Source organism: Ceratina calcarata, unplaced genomic scaffold, assembly GCF_001652005.2.
Source record: "Ceratina calcarata isolate Rehan_Ccalc_2016 unplaced genomic scaffold, ASM165200v1 scaffold147.2, whole genome shotgun sequence".
Classification (NCBI taxonomy): domain Eukaryota; kingdom Metazoa; phylum Arthropoda; class Insecta; order Hymenoptera; family Apidae; genus Ceratina; species Ceratina calcarata.
Window position 1 is genome coordinate 61,156 of NW_017135881.1, and position 21,038 is coordinate 82,193.

The following is a 21,038-nucleotide window of genomic DNA, read 5'->3' on the forward strand; positions in this document are numbered from 1 at the left end:
TAACAAATTCAACATGCCAGCATTGTTTAAGTATATGTATAGCCTAAACATCCTTAATCATAATCTGTAAGGCTTAGTAAGAGTCCATCTTCAGATTGCGGTATCTCCAGACAGGCGCAATTGCCTATATTGATCGCGTACGAAACAATAGTGATCAAATGTGTTCTCATGGATTCGTGACGAATTTTTCAGTATGAATTGATCCAATACGATGGAATTTGGCTGTCACACGCGGAGCAGTACCGATGGCTCCAGGTGGACTATCAGATCGGCGTGTTTATCTCAAGATCGTCTGTGAACCTCGTTACGATTAACAAAATCTGGATAATGGCTGTTCTACAGGTATTTTCTTTCGTCCGTATGGCATTCAAATGGAAACTTATAAATTGATAATGAAATCGTGGCCCTTATCAAGTTCTAATCGCAAAATACATATTTGTTTCAGTTTGTCAATGTTATAATTCTGTTGTTCGAGACGTTGTTCTATTACATGCCGAGTATTTGGATCGTGTTCGCGCTTGTTTTGTGGGAAGGCCTCCTTGGTGGCGGAGCGTACGTGAATACATTCTATCGAATGTCCACGGAGGTAACTATTTATTCATTTTGACAAATTACTATGCACGCGAGCTTCTATTCATACGACCTAAAAAGACGAACGTTATTACATTAGCTCGAATATCATTAATGTAATTTTGTATGCGCAGATCCCAAGGGCGGACCGGAAAATTTCTTTAGGAATCGCCACGATGGCCGATTCGATCGGGATCGCGTTGGCAGGCTGGTTGTCAATGCCGGTTCACAACGCTATTTGCAGATTGCCACAACCGCATCGAGTTGGCAGCTAGGAACGACAAATAGAAAATAGTATTTTTGTTTCGACGATCATCCGATATAAGTGTATTATTTATTACCAAATTCTCTTTGATAAGTCGTCCACGGTCTTGATAACGCTGACAATAGCGTCGGCTCGTCTGTCATGATTTCTAGCCAGTATAGTAACAGTTATTATAGCGATGTGCAATTGATACTGTGGCAATTGAGCTTGATACCTCGTTTGTGTTGACTTCGGTGCTACGCGAGTACCTATTGAAACGTTGTTAGTAAAAATGGAACAGGGAAATAGTGATCGATGACTGCGGAGTTCTCGACTTTCCGTTGAACTCGAGCTATAAATGGTGCTGGGAACTTGCGGATTGCATGCTGTCGAAACAGACATGTTCCTGAACCAGAAGAATTTAAACTCGCTAGGCTCTAAGCTCTGATCGTCCTGAGATTTATTTGGTACAAATATTTAAGAGACTAGGAACGGGAACTATTTTACAAACAGATTGCGTTCCGCTGTGCGTTGCTTCAAAAGAGAAACAAAACAAACTCGGAAGTACACGCTATCGACAAAAATTTTTTTTAAAATAAAAATTGCGTCGCGGCTGAGGCATTTCTGTCTCGACCTAAGTCTTTACGTGCACGTATGTACGTAACCGGGATTTGTATTGACACAAGTTCTCTGGCTATGATTGCACGTATACATGCGTTCGACGATAACTTCTTTAGTTGATAAGTTTGTACTATATTATTCATTCAATGATGAGAACGGCACCAGTATTTTTTTTAGTGAGCGCGTCGTAGTTGTATTTTATGAACGCAAAAAAGGGAGTTCGGTTTACGGCACTTTTCTTCTTTTTGCACATTATGCAAATGCACGCTCGTGCCTTGTAGAAGTAACGTTTTGAAGCCGCCGGTGACAAGGATACGTCTTTTATTACAATAGAAAACACCATGTTCACAATTGCCCATGCCGTAGTGATAACAATGCGTTTTTCTATGTAAGTTTCTTAGAGAGAGAAAAATCATTGTGCGTGCTTTTTGATACCAATTTTTGTTACCCGTAAAAGAAGAAAATAATGCATCGATCTTTATATTTCAAGCAAAATGCCAAACATTCCTCGTCAAAATCACAATTGGAACATGCGCAATTATTAATTAGAATAATCGAGTTAGGAGAATAAGGAGGACCGGAAATTTTCGCGAACGTTTAATCGTCTCCGTGAGAGAAAAGTAATTCGATTTTTCGTTTTCTAATAAAATAATTCGCCTTTTCCTAAATACGTCTTGTATATGTGATATACCGATAATACTGCTTCCTACATTTATTGAAATATAAATATATTTATACTCGAAATATTATATTGTTTATATGTTTCACATATATTTGTCGTCGTGGAATTGAAACTGCCCGTTACGTGTCGCGGGGTTCACGATTCCCTCAATTTTAGTTTCTTGTATTTTATTTTTCGTTCTTTTGTTTTTATTAAAGAAAAAAACAACGAATAGTGGAGATGCGTGGAATACAAACGAAAATTGGAATTGAATTGTTTAAAATATTGTAATATTTTGTTGTGAGTAATAAAATTTTTAAATAAACGACAAAATCTTTCAGTTATTCCTGAGAAGGACATTAAATAAATGGATAAAGAGTGTACCTTTAATAAAGTACTTATTTGAACTTTTAAATAACTTACAGGATTCAGAAATATTGTAACCGTACAATTTCACTTAAACCTGTTTCATTATACAATAACTAAGTACAATAAATGTTACAAACTATAAGTATAATCTACTGTATAAGTCTTTTAATTAAAACTTCTGCAAATAATGATATTAGTACTTTAAGCAATGCACGCGAATGGAAAATTCTTCGAGCAGTTAGGAACTGTGTTTTTCTCTCCTTTTAGAAACGCATCGTACGAATTTGCCTAAAAATTACGCCAGTGTGCGATTCAAGCGAAGAACTCGCGTCCGCAGATTTTTTTCTCTGATTATCGCTGATTCGCGAAGGAGCAAATATTTCTCCCGACGAATTCCGTGAAAACCACACTGACTAAACGTGTTTGATCTCTTTTCTTCTAAACTCTATGCATGCTCATTTCGTGCAACATCGTTTGATATCAGTCGCTCATATTGTCTCGAGTTGGCCTTTCTCGCTCTCGAATATCATTCGGAACCTAACTTACTTAACGACAAAATTGACTGTCTCCTCGACGAAATACAAAATGGACATGTTAGAAATGTCATGTCAGACACTTTGTAAAAATAATTAACGATTACTTCTTTTCTTTTGATTGGAATCTTTCATTCTTTGATCATCACGCGCACCGTTCCAGGATCAGTTTCCCCGACTCTTCGTACTCCTGTCGAGATAGCCACATCTGTTGGAATGATCCGAGCGAGCTGAGGATCGATCCGCCAATCCACGCGCCGTAGCGACGCTCGCTAGAGCTGTTTGCGCTTATAATTTTCAGTCTCATACTCTGTAAAGTCAAATAAATCAACATTGCGCTATGGAATGTCGAGAATAAATTCTGTCTACAGTGGCAAGAAAACATCGCTATATTTCATTAACATGTATATCCTAATATTAAATAATTCATCAGTAGAAGTTAGCGAATCGGGATTATTAATCAAACATTCCGCTTCTTATTACATGATCAAACAAAATTCTATTTGAAAAAGAGGTAAACGATACTCACTGGTGGAGTTTTGCTGGCTAAATCACGATTCAGTCTTTCACTAAAGCCTTGTAAACAGGAATTGCCACCGGTAACCACGACGCTCCCATAGAGACTCTGAGGAACCGAATTATTTTAACTTATAGGAGACAATTACTTTCTCGGAAGTTCATGCATGCTAAATAAGGACAGAGATACTTACGGGTCTGATGTCCATGTCGCACATGCCTACGCTCGTTGTTACAAGCGGGCCAACGCCGAGGATACTGGCTCCGACACCCTTCACGTTACTAGGATCGAACAAAGCTTCCGGTATCATTAGCCTAACGGAGCCGAAATCGTCGTTGTATCCAGTTGGGAACTCGTAATGTTTCATCGGTAGAGTATTGGCCACGTCCTCATCGTACGGACTATCGGAGACTTGAAGACAGTTCATCTGGAAGTCTTGCAACAGTTCGCGGACCATGTAGGTCAACCAGGAAGATGTTGGCTGAGCACCGGGTCGTTTGGTCCATCGTGGAGGGTCTCTCTCACGAACCACGTCTGTAGAATCAATTATTCATTACTTTCCAGTTGTTTTTTCAATATTCTAAGAGAATTAACGTATATAAAGAAAATTAATTAAACGGTTGAAAGTGTTTCGTGTGATACAAAGTCGGAGCATAATTTATTTTACGAAGCTTGTATCCAGCAGCGACAGAAGAGGTTTCGTTAAAAGAGGGCGGCGAGCAAAAAGTTCGACTTTAAAAACTCCTTAACCCATTCAACGTTGGTAAGTGTTCAGTAAATCTGTCCAGCACGCGCGTTAGAAGCGCACGGGCGTTGAATGCGTGCAATCAACGTATTATGACTCAAGTGCTCTGTACACAGCGCGCGTTCATCGTTCAAAATATGCGCTGAAAGGATTAAAGATTGCTCCCTTTGTGACCCATTATAGACTCCGCTCGGTACACGACGTGCTTAGTATATCTTTTTATAGCACGTTAATTCACTGAACGACACCCTGAACGTCAATTAAGTTAACATTTGTATTATGTCACGTTAATGGAGTCATGTTATTTTTAGATTGTGGATTTATATCCTTCTTCGAAATAATCATTCGTTCGTTGCGAATTTTATACTGTTCATATTCTACTATTCATAATATTTGATATTTTGCTAAGAACTTGCCTTTGCTCGCGACCATGCAGGCGGGAGACAGCTCGATGTCCTTTTCCTCGAAGAACTGCCTGCATTGCATGGTGATAAAGTCGCCGCCCAACGGGCTTTTCACGATCCCCTGAGTGATCACGTATCCATCGTGGACCGGAACCGCGCTCGTATGAGTCGCCCCGCTGTCCACCACCATCGCCGTCGACCTACCGTTCGCGTAAGCGGCCAGTACCGCGTTCTTGCAGATGTACATCGCCGGGACGTTGAATTTCTCGAACATCAGCTCCAGCAGCTTTTCTCGTTTCAGCCTCGTGTTCCATGGGCACTCGGTCATCAGGATCGGGTGGTGCTCCGCGAGAGCGTGGAGACGTTGCTTGTACGTGTACTCCGTCAGCCGTTCGAACATGTCCCAGTCCTCGATCATGCCATCCTTCATTAGGCTAACTATCTCCATATCTAACAACCAAACGTCAATCCTTCGGTTATATAATCGGTCTTCTAGACCACGGTCATCGGTACGGTCATCGTACCGTATCTAGACAGATATTGTGTCGCGAGATATCTCGTACGTGATCGCGAAGCGCTTAATTATTGACGCTAGCGAAAAGTTTTTTTTTTATACAGGACTTATAGGCACTGATGTCCTGTACAAGAAAGGTCCTATGCATTTTTTTATAACTCCGATATTTAAGGAGTTAAATATAGTTAATTGAAATTTTATTAGTACTGACAATATTCGGCTGTTCCTCCATCGAAAATATCTCAAATACTTCAGGACTCGATTAATTATTTTGTTCTTTGCCAATTATTCAGTTAAAAGAAAATTGCATAGGACTTTCCTTGTAATCTGGTAAATAAACACACGGGATATCTTGTTCGCGGCGTCGTGCGAATCACGTTGTGTCGCGGGATAACTCGTCTCTGGCATAGTACGATAGGTACCATGTCGCAGGATATCTCGTCGGTTAACAAAAACTTAGGAACATGTTTCATATATAAAAATGTAATGATCTATCCGTCAGTTCGAATGTATGAGCATCCTATCATGTGTTTTAATTGGACTTAAGGATGGGGACGTAGCCGTGTACCCGGCGATGGGATTACGCGGCGGATAATTGGTGCATACCCTTCTTTCGCACTTGGATGGCCGTGACATCGATATTGTAGTGCTTCTTGATGTCCTGCTGTCCGTCCGGTGCCTCGACATTCTCCTCCCACACGCCGAGGCTCGTCGGAATTTCGGCCTTCGGCGTGTCCTCACCGCCATAACCCACGCGAAGGCTCTGGTGTCCGGCGTCGAAAATGATAGCACCGACCTCGTCTGCGGGAAGAATCCAAACGCTTTACGGAATTCACCTACCCCGTATGACCGTCTATCTCTTTTTTCAATCCCGCAAAATATCGCGGAGCCCGTAACACATACCTCCGCCGTAGACACCACCGCTCATAGTATCTGGAGAGGAAAGGACCTCCGGGCGCATGCTCACCAACCCTGCTTCGACCGGTCCATGCAACCCCTCTCACCACCCTCCGACCGCGAGGATTCTGCAAGCCGCCGACGCTCCTGCATTCCCTCCTTCTGCATATTATTTGAATCGGCGATCGGGAGGAGACCGAGCCACGCGATCGATCAGCGAAAAGCGTTTCCGAACGAGCGCCGCTTTTGTCATGCGAAATTCACTTCGTCCGGCGTTACGGTAGGACTCTTAATTCTCCTGGAACAGAGATTACTTCGCCCGTTCTACTTTTACCGCCCCAATGGTTCCCGTGTCTTTTAAACTATTGGACTTTGTTCTTCAGGGATTGATCGCGGAAATGGTTGAAATAATTAATGGACGAACGTGTTTCCGTTATGGAATTAGTGTTGTATATTTTACAAAGTAAATAGAATATAAACAATCTAAAGTCGTCTAAAAACACAATAGTACGAATTTCGTGGTAAATCATTCGTTCATATATTATAAAGTATACGATTTGTCAACAGATCGATATTCTCTTCTTTCGAAGCCCCCGATTCGAGCTCGCGCGCCGATGCTCTTTCCGATCGGGGGCGCCGACATAACGAGAGGAGAGTACTTATACTCACAGAAAAATTATCGTCACGTTGCCGAGTGAACGATCGATTGGATATCTTACATCCTTTCTTTTCGCGTATCGATTAAACTGATTCGATTACAACACATTGCGTTAGAGGCTCGGTGTATGCATGTATTTTTTTCGTTTAACGACAGTCGAATAAATTTTTTTTTATTTTATTCTTTTTTTTTGTGGTTTTTCTGTTACTTGTCGGTTTTCCCTTAGCGTATCACTCGGTCCGTCGATCGTTAATCGGTGCGCAATATTCTCCCCCGTGACCCGCGTCCGCGCGTTCTGGTGAGGTACGATACGTGTACACACGGTTAGCAGTATTGATAAGTACAGACATCTTACAGATAATAGTTTTTTTTTTTTTCTTAATCGTTTCAACGTTAAAAGTTTTATACTACACGGTTTCATCTACTAACGATTTTCAGTCTCGCGCGAGTGAGAAACAACACCGATGACAACGACGAAACATGATTTCATTTATTCTGCTTTGTTCACGGCTTAGGTTTTGTTACTTACGTTACACGTATACCACACATTTTGCTTCATGAACGAACGAGAAAAACGTATCGAAGATGCTTGCTCGATAAAAATGTTATCCCTACGCGCCCTCGTAGCTTCTTATATACGATGACGATGCCGGTGAAAAGATCGGTAGATAAAACGATCTAGAAAAATTGGAAGACCAAGTAAACTCGTAACAAATCGCGTATTGCTCGCTCGGGATATGCATTTATCTGCACACGGTGTTAACGGTGTTGAAACTGTTCATCTCGTGGAACGTTTGCTGCAACGTAGTCTTGATAATAGGACGATTCGCGTTCGACGACAGTTAAAGATTCTAATCTTTCGTTGCGTTAATTGTAAGAAACACGATTAGGAGACTTTCTCAACGGGGAAATTAAAAGATTTTCCTCGTTGGATCGTTTGCAGTCTTCGCGTGAAACAGATTCGAACGGACGTGTGTGTGTGTGTGTTGGTTGATCTCCAACGTATCGTATAATAAAAACGTTCGTCAATCCGCAAGAATTCGTCTAATTTACGAGGTGGAGGACTAGGAGAACTTCCTTTTACGACAGGAAAAATCTCTTCTCTCGAACGAAATGGCAGTTGAATTAAAATTTCGATAAAACTCTCCCGCGTCTAGGGATCTACGGTTCGTTCAAAACTGAAACGAGGGTCGCCTGCACATGCGGCGTCGCATGGTTCGCTGGTTCTCGCGAATTCGAACGGAGTTTGGCAGTTTGGAGAACACATGGTCGAGTTTGTTCATTGCTTCTTCTTAAAATAGGATACGATCGACGCTTGTTTCATCGACATAGGCCAGGAACACGAACATGGAGCACATAGTCAGCGGCCGATCTCGAGGTGGCCTGTAATAATTAACGAAAGACGGACCACGGTATCGTTTATTTTTACATCGAGATAAATTTGAAATGGGATTTCTGTTCGTTTCGCAGGTTCGCGCAGCATCATGGGGAGGTTCTCGTCGGAGGGGTTCTACGTTTTGTTCATTTCTCTTTTTATTTACACCGCGATTACGAAGTCACGGACGTTTCGTTGGCTACTGTGGCCGCGATCGAGGTCGCATTCCGCTTCGCTTAGCTCAAACGCGTCGGAGAAGCCCGTGGGTGGGTCCAGCTTGGGGATGAACATGTTCCCTGATCCGTCACGCTCCTGGTCCCTATTGGAACAGGAATTGCTCGACTGGTGCTTGGTATGGCCAAACCCGGGGATTGGGCCGAAGTTGGAACGGGTCTCCTCGCTGGTATAACGCGCCAGCTGTAACATCCTTCAACAGAACAACGGGCGTTCGTCACGTTTTCCTATTTAAGTGAAATAATCCAATACTCGGCAAGCTTACTTGGATCTTCCCCTTCCAGGAAACGATTTTCTCTCAAAAATCGGTGAGGTTTCTGTAGACGTGCTAGATTCTGGTCCATGGTACAGGAAGTCTGCAACCAAGCAACGAATCGATTTTGCGCAGCGAAAACGTGTCTCGCGAGGTTTTCTTTCCGTGGAAAACCCCCGATTCCGTTCGAACGTTTTACGACAACAAACAAGCGTGAAATACTCGGTCGGTGCACTCTAACGAACGAATATAGACAGGCAACGGGAACGGACGACCGGTAGTACTGCGATGCATGGAAAAAAATTCAAGCGACGCTCCTCTCCCTTCCGTTTCCTTTTTCGGATCGGACGATCAAAAGAGGGCTCGTCGGGGATCGAGGAGCGCGCCGGCTTTGAACAACAGGGCCAAACAGAGGGGATAAAACAACGGGTAAAAATCGAATAGAGAAGGATGAGAAAGATTGCATACTGTGGACACGCGAGTCGGCCGCAGACACCGAGTGGTGCGAATCGACGAGGTGATTTGAAGACTCGGTTCGGCTGCTGGTCCCGACTTCCGTGTCGCTATCCGAGCCCAGGGTGTCGTATTCCTCCGACTCGGACTTGCCCTGATTGACCTTGTGCGTTTTGTGCAACGGCGCAGAGGACGAACGGCCTCCGCGCACCTTAGTGTATCGGTTGCAATCCGACTGCAATCAGACGGAATTGTTTCGATGAATCTTCGGCACATCGCACGAGGAAACGAGGAGACGCGCTACACCGATCTCTTTCTTTTCTTGTTTATTTTCTCTTCTTCGATATCTCTCCTAATATATCGCGAGCCACTCATTCAGAGGTGTTCATTGCTACGAGCTAGCCAGCTAGAGATCTCTATTTCAGATCAGAGCCATCGATTCCGATATTTCTACGCCCTATGTATCATTATTACAAATTCATCGATCGCCTTCGGCGAGATCGAATGGCGCTGATCTTTGACAGTCACTACTATCTGTCCTCTATAGCTGTGTCGTTGATTATCCAATCAAATCTGATTCGCACGGGACGCGTCGATGGTACGTAATAACGCTTGTTATTCTACAACTAGACGAGCTAATGTAACAAGAGAGATTGGCGAGAAATGTGTATAGAATGATTTATATAGTACAATGTCGAGAGAAGTATGACCGTTGGTATCGGTGTTGCGGTTCCTCGATGGACTTGATCAGGACAGATGCGAAACGAAGCAAGGTGGGACCAGCAGTCACAATGATCGATTTCTCTATGATGCACATCTTGTTCTACTCGATCCGCGCGCGCTGATTCTCTACTCAACGCATGAATTCTCGTCTCATTTTTTGGCACACAATTATTTTATCGCCGACTGATGGTGGTGTTGACTCTCCCGACGCGTATTACGTCTCCGCACGTTTTTCGATCGTATCGCGGAAAAAAAAATTGTACAAACAGTCGTAGTGGCAGACAATCTCCAAACAATGACGGGTAGCCAAGGCCGATGTGCGCGCGCGAAATGCGATTGGACTTGTGCGCGACGCGCCTACAGCAGAGACTAATGCGAAAACATGCTCAAGCGGAATTTGTACTTTTCCTCCTGCTGCATTGCTGATGTTTTGCCTTTTAATGCTGCTCTATCTTGATCTTTTGGGGAGACAGTGATAAAGGCAGGAATTGAAGCTTTAGCAGGAATTCTTCTCAGCAGATAAAAGTTCGCTATTTAGCACAGTTATAATATGCAACAAACATTAATAAGGCTAATCGGATATGTAAAAGTACGAACTTTTATCTGAAACACTAAAAAAAAAAATGTGACGAGGAATAGAAAAGGAGGCATGCGGTGTGCGCAAGTGTTTCGCATTGGCTCCACGAAGAAATAGAGACGAACGGTGAGTGGTGGAAAGCGATGGTGAATGACAAAAGCAAACTGAGAACGGTAGGACGATACCTCTCTTAATTGAAGAGTGTCGGCAGTGGACAGACGTGGATCGTGATAGACGAAGGTCTGAAGTGGTGCTGCGGAATTACACCGACTATCGCCTCCCGGTGGCACGCTCTCCTCCAGTTGAAAGGTCGCGTAAGGGTAGATGTCTTCCGAATATTCTGCAATCATTTTACCAAGAATTTTCTAGTTTATTTCAAGAACACACAAATCTTCTATGCAACGATGATTAACACTGCCGACGTAGATACTGTGTGTATTACAAAAAAAGGAAAATCTCGCACTTTGTTCTTCGCAAAGAAAGACTTAATGAGCTAATTAAACAAGAGCCACTTAACGTCGCGCTCGCTCCCTTTTTAACTCACCTGGAATTTTTTCCAAGGTGGCCATCTCGTGTATCGGCGAACGAAGAGGCTTTCGCACGGTCGCGTAATATTGTTCGCGCTGTTCCATGTTCTGTTTATTGTCTAAGGCGGCCGCGGTCTGAGCGTCGTGGAGGCTCGCCATCTCTCCTATAAATGGACCTACGGTCATCGGATCGTTACGTCTAGCATAGATTCAAACACAATTTGTTTCGAGAAATAGAAATTATTTCGCAAGTGTCTCGCATTTCGAAATCAGCGTTTTAGAACTGAACAAAGTGTTTCTGAACCTGTATTAGGATTACGGAAGAGGCTTGCTACTAACGTTTCCGGAAACAATAGAAGACTGCACCGGCGGCGGCGATAATCGCAAGAGAGCTCAGAATCAGCGGGATAATCAATTTCAGATCCGAGTAGACGGACGTGTGCTGAGGAATGTAATGATCGATCTCGACGGACGGGATTGTGCTGCTGGTGTGAGGCTGCTGAGTAGTTATCCTATACTCGGCGACCGAGAAACCCGCGTTATTGTGCGCCCTTATTCGGATGTCGTAGGTCGTTCCAGATTGCAGCTCGCTCAGCGTGTACGTCTTTTGTACCTGAACAACGAATATTCTGGCTATTTACTGCAATATTGAGGATCGGGACGGCTCGTCCGTCCTCAATCCCTGAAATCTCTCCCAGCAATTATTGAACGAATTATTTAATCGAAAGGCGATTAATAGAAAAGCACATAGTCTTTAGAAAATAGAATTAAATACGTAAAAGTAATGAAAAAAATTGTAATATTTTGTGTAACGTGGTATTGGTACGTCTGCGTTATTGTTCTCGCGAGAGAGAGAGAGAGATGTGAAAATAGAAACTACCCTGCACTATAAATGATGCACGTTTTTAGCTAATGACTCCAATTTTGAAGCGTGTACTCTACGCTCGAAGAGTTTAATAGAAAACACAACTAGCTAGCGTTATTATTTTGAATACCTCGATGTTGTTCGACACCAGCGTCCACATATCGTCGCTGTTTTTTCTGTACTCGAGCTCGAAGTGCGTGATGGGACAGCCACCGTCGCTCCACATGCTCAGATGGAGCGTGATCCACGACACGTTCACGGTGATGAATTTCTCACCGTTGCTGGGCGACTCGTCCGGTTTCGACCCTTTGGTTCTAGCTTTCACGATCTCACTCGGGGAGCCCATGCCGATCCGATTGTACGCGGTCAGATACATTTGATAATCGTTCCCACACCATAGCCGTGAGAGCACGAAACTGTTGATCTTATGGGAGACCTTCACTTCTTCCCATTCGCCTGATTCCCGTTTGTAGTGGAGGATGTAACCCCTTATCGGCGCGCCGCCGTCGTCGCCGTTTTTCCATTGGACGTTGATCGTATTACTTGTCACGTTCGTTGCGTGAAGCAACGGAGCTGCCGGTGGAACTACCAAAGCACACAAACAAAATTATTCTACGTAAAAAAAAAATTTTTTTACAGTACAAGTCCAATGAATAGAGAAAAATAAGAGATTTATGGAGGAATGATGCTTCGTGAATTATAGCGATGGTTTCGATGGTGAACGAGGATTCTTAGTTTGAAATTGAAATATCTACCTTGCACGGTTAACCGATGCGTGATCTGATCGAATCCGTGACGATTCTTCACGTGACAAGTGTAATTTCCGCTGTCCTCTCGGTGAAGATCCATAATCTGGAGGGATCCCTCCGGTAACAGGGATACCCTGTTCGAGGATTTCACAATCTGGCCCCATTGTTTCCACGTCACCGAGGGTTCGGGATTGCCAACGCTCTGACATGGTAACGTCACGTTCCGCTTCCACGGGACCACCAGCACTGTACCGAAAGAGTATATCGCAGCTCGAACTGTAACAAGTTAAAAAATAACGAAGCTTTAGAATTTAATAAAAATAGATCAGAGTGAGTCTGATATGGATTAGATTTAACAGATTTTAAGATTAATTAATTTAACTGACCGTCGCTGGTTGGCGAGACTGTAATGGGGTGAGTCTTCGGTCCCTCGCCCACCGATGTGACCGCTGCTATACTGAACTCGTACTGATTTTTCTTGTGCAAGCTTTCAGCCAGATAGCTAGTCTGATGCGGTGGCAACGTCCGTGTGTACGATTTTCCCTCCGGGCCGAGCCAACGGATGTGAACGTTGTACGACGTGAGGTTGCCGTTGCTCCTGTACGGTGGCTGCCACGAGACGATAATCGATGTCGCCGACCTGACGACCGCCTTAACACCGGCCGGCATCTCCGGCAGGTCCTCCTCGGTGACGCAATACAAAGGTGAAGACGCGATGCCGTCCCCGGCCCTGGTCGAGGCCAACACTTGGACAGAGTAGTTGGTGTACTTCTCGAGGCCGTGGATCACGATAGTCAAGGCACTGGTGATCTTCATTTCCGACTTCGGGGACTCGGCCAGCGCGTCCATGTTTTCCCATATGACCTTGTAGCCTTTCAGGATCCCGTTCCAACTCGATTCAGGCGGCGCGTCCCACGAGACTTGAAGCGATTGCGAGGACAGAGCCGTGCAACGGATGTCCTGTGGCGGGCTGCTCGGCACTGAGGACATTTCAATCACACAAGTCAATTACGACCGTCCTATTAGATTTAACTAAATTCTCCTTGTCTCCGTATTTACTATGAGCACTTTTTTAATTACAGTAATTTACTTGTATTGACTTAGGCTCTCATTTCCCTACTCCTCTTTTAATTTGTAACAAGCTTTTTTACCAATCCCAATGAAATTTTTGAGTACTATTATACAATCCGAACCGATAAAAGATAAATAGCAACGAAGCAGCCAAATAATACAATATACTGTTGAGTAGCCTCGAGCTACCGCGAATCAATATTTAACTTGCAACTGAATTTTTCAAACGGTGAAACTGTGGGCGCAACTCGGTTTCGAAACTGTTTTAAAAGCCGCCGCGACATTTCCATTACGAGTAGCTTGAACCCCGGACTCGTTTTTCACCGGGGATGAGAGAATATCGCTGGATGTCCGTGGAAGAAACGCCGTTCTCCGGGTGAAAGTTGTGTCGGCGCGGTGAGAGCACTTAGGAGTTTAACCCCCAGCCGTGGCAGCGTTCACGGGCCCGGGATTAAAGAACTTATTTGCAAGCAGATCAGTTCCAGCCAGTCTAGCTGGTGAATTTATTATTTATTCGAAACCCAACCGGATGTACAGCGGTTGGTATTCATGGCGGGACTCGTGATAGGCTCGCCAAACCGAACGGCATTATTCCGTTCATGAATTTTTGATCGGCTACCGGATCGCGTTACGTTAAATTGCTTTCCGTTAACGCGGCGACGGTCTGCTCGACGGGTTTGCGCGCGTTGCGTATTTCTAAAGAGGATTGGGTAGCTCGTTTAAGATTTTCCTTACCGTCCTCGAGGGTAGTCGCTATCACCTCCGGAGTCATGGGACCCTGGCCGAGCGCGTTGTACGCTTGCACTACTACGCTGTACCGCGTGAACTTCTTCAAGTTCGTCAGCTGATACTGTCTACCGGGCATCGACGTTCTCGCCAGGCCTAGGGCCACGCTGGCCGTAGAGATTCGCCTCTCCACTGTCCGGAACGTGTACTGATCCGAGATCAGCCTAGACATTTTGTTCCTAATTACTCTCACATTAATAACGAAAATTCCTTGATTTAATGCGACCGCGCAGCGACGCATTTCAAAATACGAGACAAAATAATATCATGTAGTCCATTTATTTCATGCAACTTTTAAAAAAAATATCTGACTCCGCGTTCAGATTGCACACTGCACACATGGGGTAGTGTAACGTGTTTCGAAAATATATTTCAACGTCAATGTTTCTCTGAAATAAACGAGAAAACCGCGGTCGGTGGCTGCGGTTATTTATCATGGCTCAAAGTATAGAGTATCAGCGTTATCCGAGAAGCGTGCGCTCGAATGCAATTTGGCATGCTGGCGGCTGGTCGCTACGTAAGTATAACGAAACATATTGTAGATAGAGGTAGGTAGGTATGTATGTTATATCGTAAGTTGAACGCGTAGTCGTTAAGGACGACGCGGCGCGGTGCTCCCGTTTCCCCTTTCGGATCGTTACCGATGTTCCTTGTAGCCGACGTGATAACCGAGTATCTCCCCGTTCCATAAATCATGATCAGGTGGATCCCAGGTGACGTTAAACTCGGTCGAGCTGACGGGATCCACCTTGAGATTTCTCGGCGGCCCGCTCGGCTTTTCGCCCTCCGTGGTGGTTTCCAAAATCTGGAGAAAAGAGAGAAAAACGGTACGGCTTGCGATTGCCCGAGCGGAGATTAAATTTTTACGTTCCAAACCCGTGCGATTTTCATCCCCCCCTCGCGGCCCATCGTTCAATCGAACGTGAACGCGCGATAAGGAGCAGGGTCGGTGCGGAATTTTAATCACGTTGAGGACGATTACGCGAGGCCACGGAGGCGGAATTCAGCGAGCAAGAAAATTGCGGTCCGCTGTAGCGTGTCAAGTCGCGACTACAATGATCGACTCGGTTATAAATCGACTTCTAAATGACCATCTTTGGCAGATTGGTTTTATAAAATACGCAATTGTATGTTAAACTGAGACATGTACACGCGTTTTGCATAATAAAATGAATACCTTTCACGAATGCAATTTCTATAATGATATCTCACATCATATGAGTGTTTCGCAATTCTTCTAACTAAGGAGAAAATATCTATTCTTAGTACTCTTACATCGCTGGCTTGACTGCGACCCAATTCGTTTTCAGCGTATATTCGGAACTGATACAGGACTGCTGGGCGCAGACCGCTTACGTGAGCGTGAGCCTGAGTGCCTGGCACCGTTGTGTGAAACTTGTGATCGCGCCACACTTCTGTAAAATAAGTCGTCAAGGGAAAGATCGGGGTACCTGTTGAACAATCGCATGAAACGTGGGAGGAAAGTGAAACTGTAGGTAGACGTGCTAATAAAACCGAATTTTTTAATTCTGAATGTACATCACGGATGAATCATCTACATCGAATGTGAGAAATAAATACTGGGGTATATCATTCAATTTACTGGTTCATGGAATTCAATTCACTGGTTCTGAAAATGTCAGCAGGAAAATATTTACACCTTCCATTGTGGGTGAATCATTCGGATCTGCATTTGATAAATAAATAGAATTGAAGCGTTTTAGATGAAATCGTTTAATTACCAGTGTCAGTCTTGTACTCGATGATGTATTGGGTAATAGGGCTGTTCCCATCCTGGCTTGTGGTCCAACTGATATTGATGTAACGACTTCCTTTCTCGATCACGTGTAGATTCCGCGGGAAGTCGGGCGGCTCTGCGTGTTCCACCGTGGAATAAAATCACTTTTGTTAACTGCGTTTCTACCGCTACTAACCGACCGACTGCGGCTATTGTGTACTCTAACAGTTGTAACGTGATGGAAATTCGTTCTATCGAAACATATTTCATTTTGCGAACTAATCGTAGACGCGATTATCTCGTTCTCGCGCAACTCCCGTTTGTGCGAAAACGCGTTAAATTAAATGGACGGTGCACATATATATATTACGGTATACATTACAATAATTACGCGGGTACCGCGAAATCGAGTTATACGCAAGTACCAAGAACCCGGAAACATTATCAAAATTGTTTCATCGCGATCTCGAACCGATGCATCATGGCGGTAACGTCGTTATCGGGGATTATCGCGTTCTGGGAAAAACTGTTTTAATCGACGCGTTTCTATTTTTCTTTTTTAATCCTCGATTATCTCCGATTCGTTCGAGTCATTACGCAGGAGGCCATTAAGAGCGCAGCAAGATTCGGAAGATTGTCTTGAAATATGATTTCCGGGTTGCGTTGCGATGCCGTCTTACCTTGTATGTACAGGTGGATCGTCATTTCGTCGCGGCCGTAAGTGTTCGAAGCTATACAAAAGTATCTACCGCTGTCCTCTCGGCTCGTGCTGAGAAATTCAAGCGTGCTGATGCTCCCGTCCGTCGTATTTTCTTCCTTCACCGTGTACCGGTAATCGGATAGCTTCTGTTCTAAGTGAGCGCCTGCCTTTTTCCATATTATCTTCAAGGGATGATCGCCCTTAGCTTGGCAACGTAGCGACGCGCTCGAGCCCAGTCTTGCTGTTTGGTTACGATGTTTCTCCACGAAATGGGCGGGAACTGATTGATACGAATACGAGATACAACGTCAAAAAGAAGAACCACACGTCGTATCAAATTAATCCTCGACTGGTGTGCTCGTTTAATGCGGAACAGATCAGATACGCCTCGCACCATCCCAGTCGAGGATTAAACCCTTGACACCGCCCGCTTCATCATCAAGTCCCGCTCATTCTCTCAATTGAAAAAAAAAGAGAGATCACCGCGGGGAATGATCTCGTTTCTTCGCTACAGTGGGAGGGATGCTCTTACCGTTCACGGTTAGATGTACGACTTTGCTGAGGCCAGCTCCGATCCCGTTCACCGCTTCGCACAAATAAAACCCCTCGTGGTCCTCTTGAACCCGGCCGAAGACCAGGGACCCGTTCGAGTGAATCCTGAGGCCCTGGGCGTGCTCGTGCGTGACGATGTCGCGATAATTACCGGGTTTTTCGCCGCTAGCGCGACGCCACGAGACCGCCGGGGGCGGGAATCCGTCCGCGTGGCAGTGCAGCACCAGCCTCGACATCCCTTCGGATGCACGGACGTCTTGGGGTTCCATCACCCAACGGGGTGGCACTGTTTTCCCGGCACAACACATACCGGTCGTTAGTCGATGGTCGGCAGACGATTTCTCGTGGCACCGTCGCGTCGACGACCGTGGCATCTGAAATTTCATCCTGAACCCAATGGCTTCCTCCTTCCCATTTTACTTGCAGATCTCGCTGACTTTTAATGGATATCCGGCTGTCTGACAGTCGCGACTCCCTCGTTATTCCCTTTTTTCAGCAATTATCGCGGTCGGGCTTGTTAGCCCGTTGCCTTCAGCGGGAAACCACCCGAATCAAGGTTCTCGAATTTGTTGATCGCTTGGCGACGCGATGGAAATAACGAGGAATATTTAGAGACGTTTTTCTAATGATCGTTTCGTTTGCTTTCATATTTTCGCGTTTTCAACGTCGAGGTTGAAAGGATATTTCAGATGCCACGGACGCTCGCATCTAAGCTTATTGCGCCGAGGCAAGAGCGAACTTCTTGAATTGGCCTACTGCAACTTCCTACTTCAGCGCAAAAGTGAAACAAAAGACGTAATTTCAGGAGTGCGCGCGATCGACCGAGGATGAAGGAGAAGAATACGCATTTCTTTTTTACGGGATTGTCGTGATTGAATAAGACGAATACATTGTCTTCTACCTCTGTCGACTGCAAGTACAGGCAAAACGGGAAGAGAGAGAGAGAGAGAGAGAGAAAGAGAGTGAGAAGGAAAAAGTAGACGTGATTTAATAGAGAAGATCAGACGAGTGCACGAGAAAGAAACGGATAAGTGGGTGGCTCGTGATAGAACAGATCTAAATAACGGTGTAACATCATAGAGAGAACGATGCAAAAATCAGTGCTGTGCGGAGATATCCTCAAGAACATTGCGGTGATTGTGCATCGGGCGGACATAGAAACGCGGTGGGACCCTTTGTGCTTTCGTTCAAATATTTGCTTCGGCCAATTGTTTTCGGTGCTGGAAACATATGTATAGGTGCTACGTGACTGGAATATTTCTACATTATTGGCCGTACGGGTGGTTTTAAGAAAATATTTGAAATATATATCGCGAAAATATTGTTTTAATAAATTATAAAATATAGTTAATTCGGGTTAAGAGTTGCTAATGCTTTACAGCCGTACGAATAAATTGTTTGCCAGCGTAGCACGTTGAATCGGTGAGATTTGGTGTACGTGGCCGTCGATTAAGTGGCCTCGAGGAAAACGGTTTCGGGAGCAGTTTCCAGCAGGGGAAACAATAAAGGTTGGTGTCGTTCGGTGTGGGAATTGGTGCCAAGTGTGTTCCATAATCGACCGGAAAGAAATAAGGCGGAACGATAAGGTACGAGAGAAATAATAGTAAATGAAAACGGGCTAGAAATATAGTGAGCAAAACTTGTCGGTGCATATATGCGTGTGCTTGATCAAGTGAACGAATGCCGAGTTTAGTCAGCAGTTTCAAAGTTTTGTACTTCCATTGCTGGCTGCTTGGTACCCGTACAAAGTTAAGACGAACTGGTGCCACGCCGAAGCCGAATTTTCGCAAAAGAGTTGCTAGGTGCCCTTTCATGCAGAATCGCTTTACTTTGGGAGAGTACCGCGATCCCTTCGTATTCTTACGTATTTTCATTGCTGAATGCAGTAATATGTCAACTGTCCAATTAAAAGTATATTTTAGCAATTAATCGATGAATATTTACTACACTTGTTGAGAAGAGAATAAACAAGTGTTTCTATGTATCAGGATTGGGATCGCGGTATCTCATTGAGCTCGGAAATTGTGATAAGTGCGATTTCATAGTCGGTGCGTCAGTGAGATATACACGACTAGACAAAGATACGATAGCACTGGTCTCTATAGAACACTGGATAGTGCGGTGCTCAAGTGCGTTGGTGCGTCGCGTTGCTGGCTGGGCGATTGCTGCTGCTGCTGCTGCTGCTTTAAAATATAGTTAATTCGGGTTAAGAGTTGCTAATGCTTTACAGCCGTACGAATAAATTGTTTGCCAGCGTAGCACGTTGAATCGGTGAGATTTGGTGTACGTGGCCGTCGATTAAGTGGCCTCGAGGAAAACGGTTTCGGGAGCAGTTTCCAGCAGGGGAAACAATAAAGGTTGGTGTCGTTCGGTGTGGGAATTGGTGCCAAGTGTGTTCCATAATCGACCGGAAAGAAATAAGGCGGAACGATAAGGTACGAGAGAAATAATAGTAAATGAAAACGGGCTAGAAATATAGTGAGCAAAACTTGTCGGTGCATATATGCGTGTGCTTGATCAAGTGAACGAATGCCGAGTTTAGTCAGCAGTTTCAAAGTTTTGTACTTCCATTGCTGGCTGCTTGGTACCCGTACAAAGTTAAGACGAACTGGTGCCACGCCGAAGCCGAATTTTCGCAAAAGAGTTGCTAGGTGCCCTTTCATGCAGAATCGCTTTACTTTGGGAGAGTACCGCGATCCCTTCGTATTCTTACGTATTTTCATTGCTGAATGCAGTAATATGTCAACTGTCCAATTAAAAGTATATTTTAGCAATTAATCGATGAATATTTACTACACTTGTTGAGAAGAGAATAAACAAGTGTTTCTATGTATCAGGATTGGGATCGCGGTATCTCATTGAGCTCGGAAATTGTGATAAGTGCGATTTCATAGTCGGTGCGTCAGTGAGATATACACGACTAGACAAAGATACGATAGCACTGGTCTCTATAGAACACTGGATAGTGCGGTGCTCAAGTGCGTTGGTGCGTCGCGTTGCTGGCTGGGCGATTGCTGCTGCTGCTGCTGCTGCTGCTTTCATTTTGCTGCATTTCATTTTTATTATCCTTTCCGAATATCGGATCTAGAGATGCGCTCTTTTGGCTTTTTTGGAACTACCATCGAAACGTATCATTCGAAGACAAAAGTTAAATCACATTGTTTTCATTTTCCCTGATCCAGTAGTGTACCGTCATCGTGCGGTCCCATAGTATCGACGTGTCCCATTGAGTACCGTGCTCGATAATAAGTTATAAGTAACGTTGACAGATTCCATGAATCGCCTGATAACAAGCGTTAATGAAAAGATGATATTATATTTGTTCATTGAGCGAGGCAATTTTTGAACATTGATTCAAATTATCCTGCGAGATTGCCTTCACTTATGTCGTGAATAAGGGAAGATAACGAAGTGATCCGCAGCCCTAATTGATACGTTCCCATGCTACTTGAAATGATTCGCGGTTTGCGATGGCTGCGGCGGCTGCTGCGGCTGCACGGCTTGTGCTTACAAGTGATTACACAATACCAATGATAACAATAATTATAATAGAGTGTGTAAATATGTTCAGGCTGACTCGTCGGAACGTTTAATTGCCTCCAATAATGTTAATCAAACGGAAAAATGTTTTTCGACCGCAAATTGAGATTTTTCGCGAGACCGAGCGGAGCATAAAAACGATGTGACAAGCGTTCGATTAAT

The 21,038-nt window shown here is 44.4% G+C and overlaps 3 protein-coding genes across 9 annotated transcripts in view; 1 reads left to right on the forward strand and 2 right to left on the reverse strand.

Annotated features, from left to right (window-relative positions):
• Positions 1-2,421, forward strand: part of Cln3 (CLN3 lysosomal/endosomal transmembrane protein, battenin) — an 11,869-nt gene extending 9,448 nt beyond the window's left edge. For both annotated transcript variants that reach the window (XM_026819296.1, XM_018035548.2), the window contains exons 6-8: positions 193-342; positions 446-586; positions 705-2,421. In XM_026819296.1, coding sequence (XP_026675097.1) covers positions 193-342; positions 446-586; positions 705-845 — 432 coding nt within the window. In that variant the 3' untranslated portion in view covers positions 846-2,421. The remainder of the gene's footprint in view (positions 1-192; positions 343-445; positions 587-704) is intronic.
• Positions 2,422-2,477: 56 nt separating this feature from the next.
• Positions 2,478-6,185, reverse strand: LOC108631570 (actin-like protein 6B). Its single transcript, XM_018035569.2, has 6 exons — positions 6,082-6,185; positions 5,785-5,979; positions 4,677-5,114; positions 3,709-4,049; positions 3,528-3,623; positions 2,478-3,308 (listed from the first exon to the last, which is right to left on the reverse strand). Exons 1-6 carry the CDS (start codon positions 6,137-6,139, stop codon positions 3,144-3,146), a joined length of 1,293 nt encoding a protein of 430 aa, XP_017891058.1. The 5' UTR covers positions 6,140-6,185; the 3' UTR covers positions 2,478-3,143.
• Positions 6,186-6,894: 709 nt separating this feature from the next.
• The window catches only part of LOC108631513 (Down syndrome cell adhesion molecule-like protein Dscam2), a 112,641-nt gene continuing 98,497 nt past the window's right edge, over positions 6,895-21,038 (reverse strand). For 2 of the 6 annotated variants that reach the window (XM_018035492.2, XM_018035516.2), the window contains exons 12-26: positions 17,317-17,622; positions 16,765-17,064; positions 16,089-16,220; positions 15,622-15,797; positions 14,988-15,151; positions 14,296-14,510; positions 12,876-13,469; positions 12,496-12,765; positions 11,871-12,325; positions 11,215-11,488; positions 10,893-11,051; positions 10,534-10,688; positions 9,064-9,283; positions 8,608-8,698; positions 6,895-8,535 (exon numbers count right to left, since the gene is read on the reverse strand). In XM_018035492.2, coding sequence (XP_017890981.1) covers positions 8,271-8,535; positions 8,608-8,698; positions 9,064-9,283; positions 10,534-10,688; positions 10,893-11,051; positions 11,215-11,488; positions 11,871-12,325; positions 12,496-12,765; positions 12,876-13,469; positions 14,296-14,510; positions 14,988-15,151; positions 15,622-15,797; positions 16,089-16,220; positions 16,765-17,064; positions 17,317-17,622 — 3,776 coding nt within the window. In that variant the 3' untranslated portion in view covers positions 6,895-8,270. The remainder of the gene's footprint in view (positions 8,536-8,607; positions 8,699-9,063; positions 9,284-10,533; positions 10,689-10,892; positions 11,052-11,214; positions 11,489-11,870; positions 12,326-12,495; positions 12,766-12,875; positions 13,470-14,295; positions 14,511-14,987; positions 15,152-15,621; positions 15,798-16,088; positions 16,221-16,764; positions 17,065-17,316; positions 17,623-21,038) is intronic. The other 4 variants (XM_018035501.2, XM_018035523.2, XM_018035509.2 and 1 more) reach the window with 4 other exon arrangements.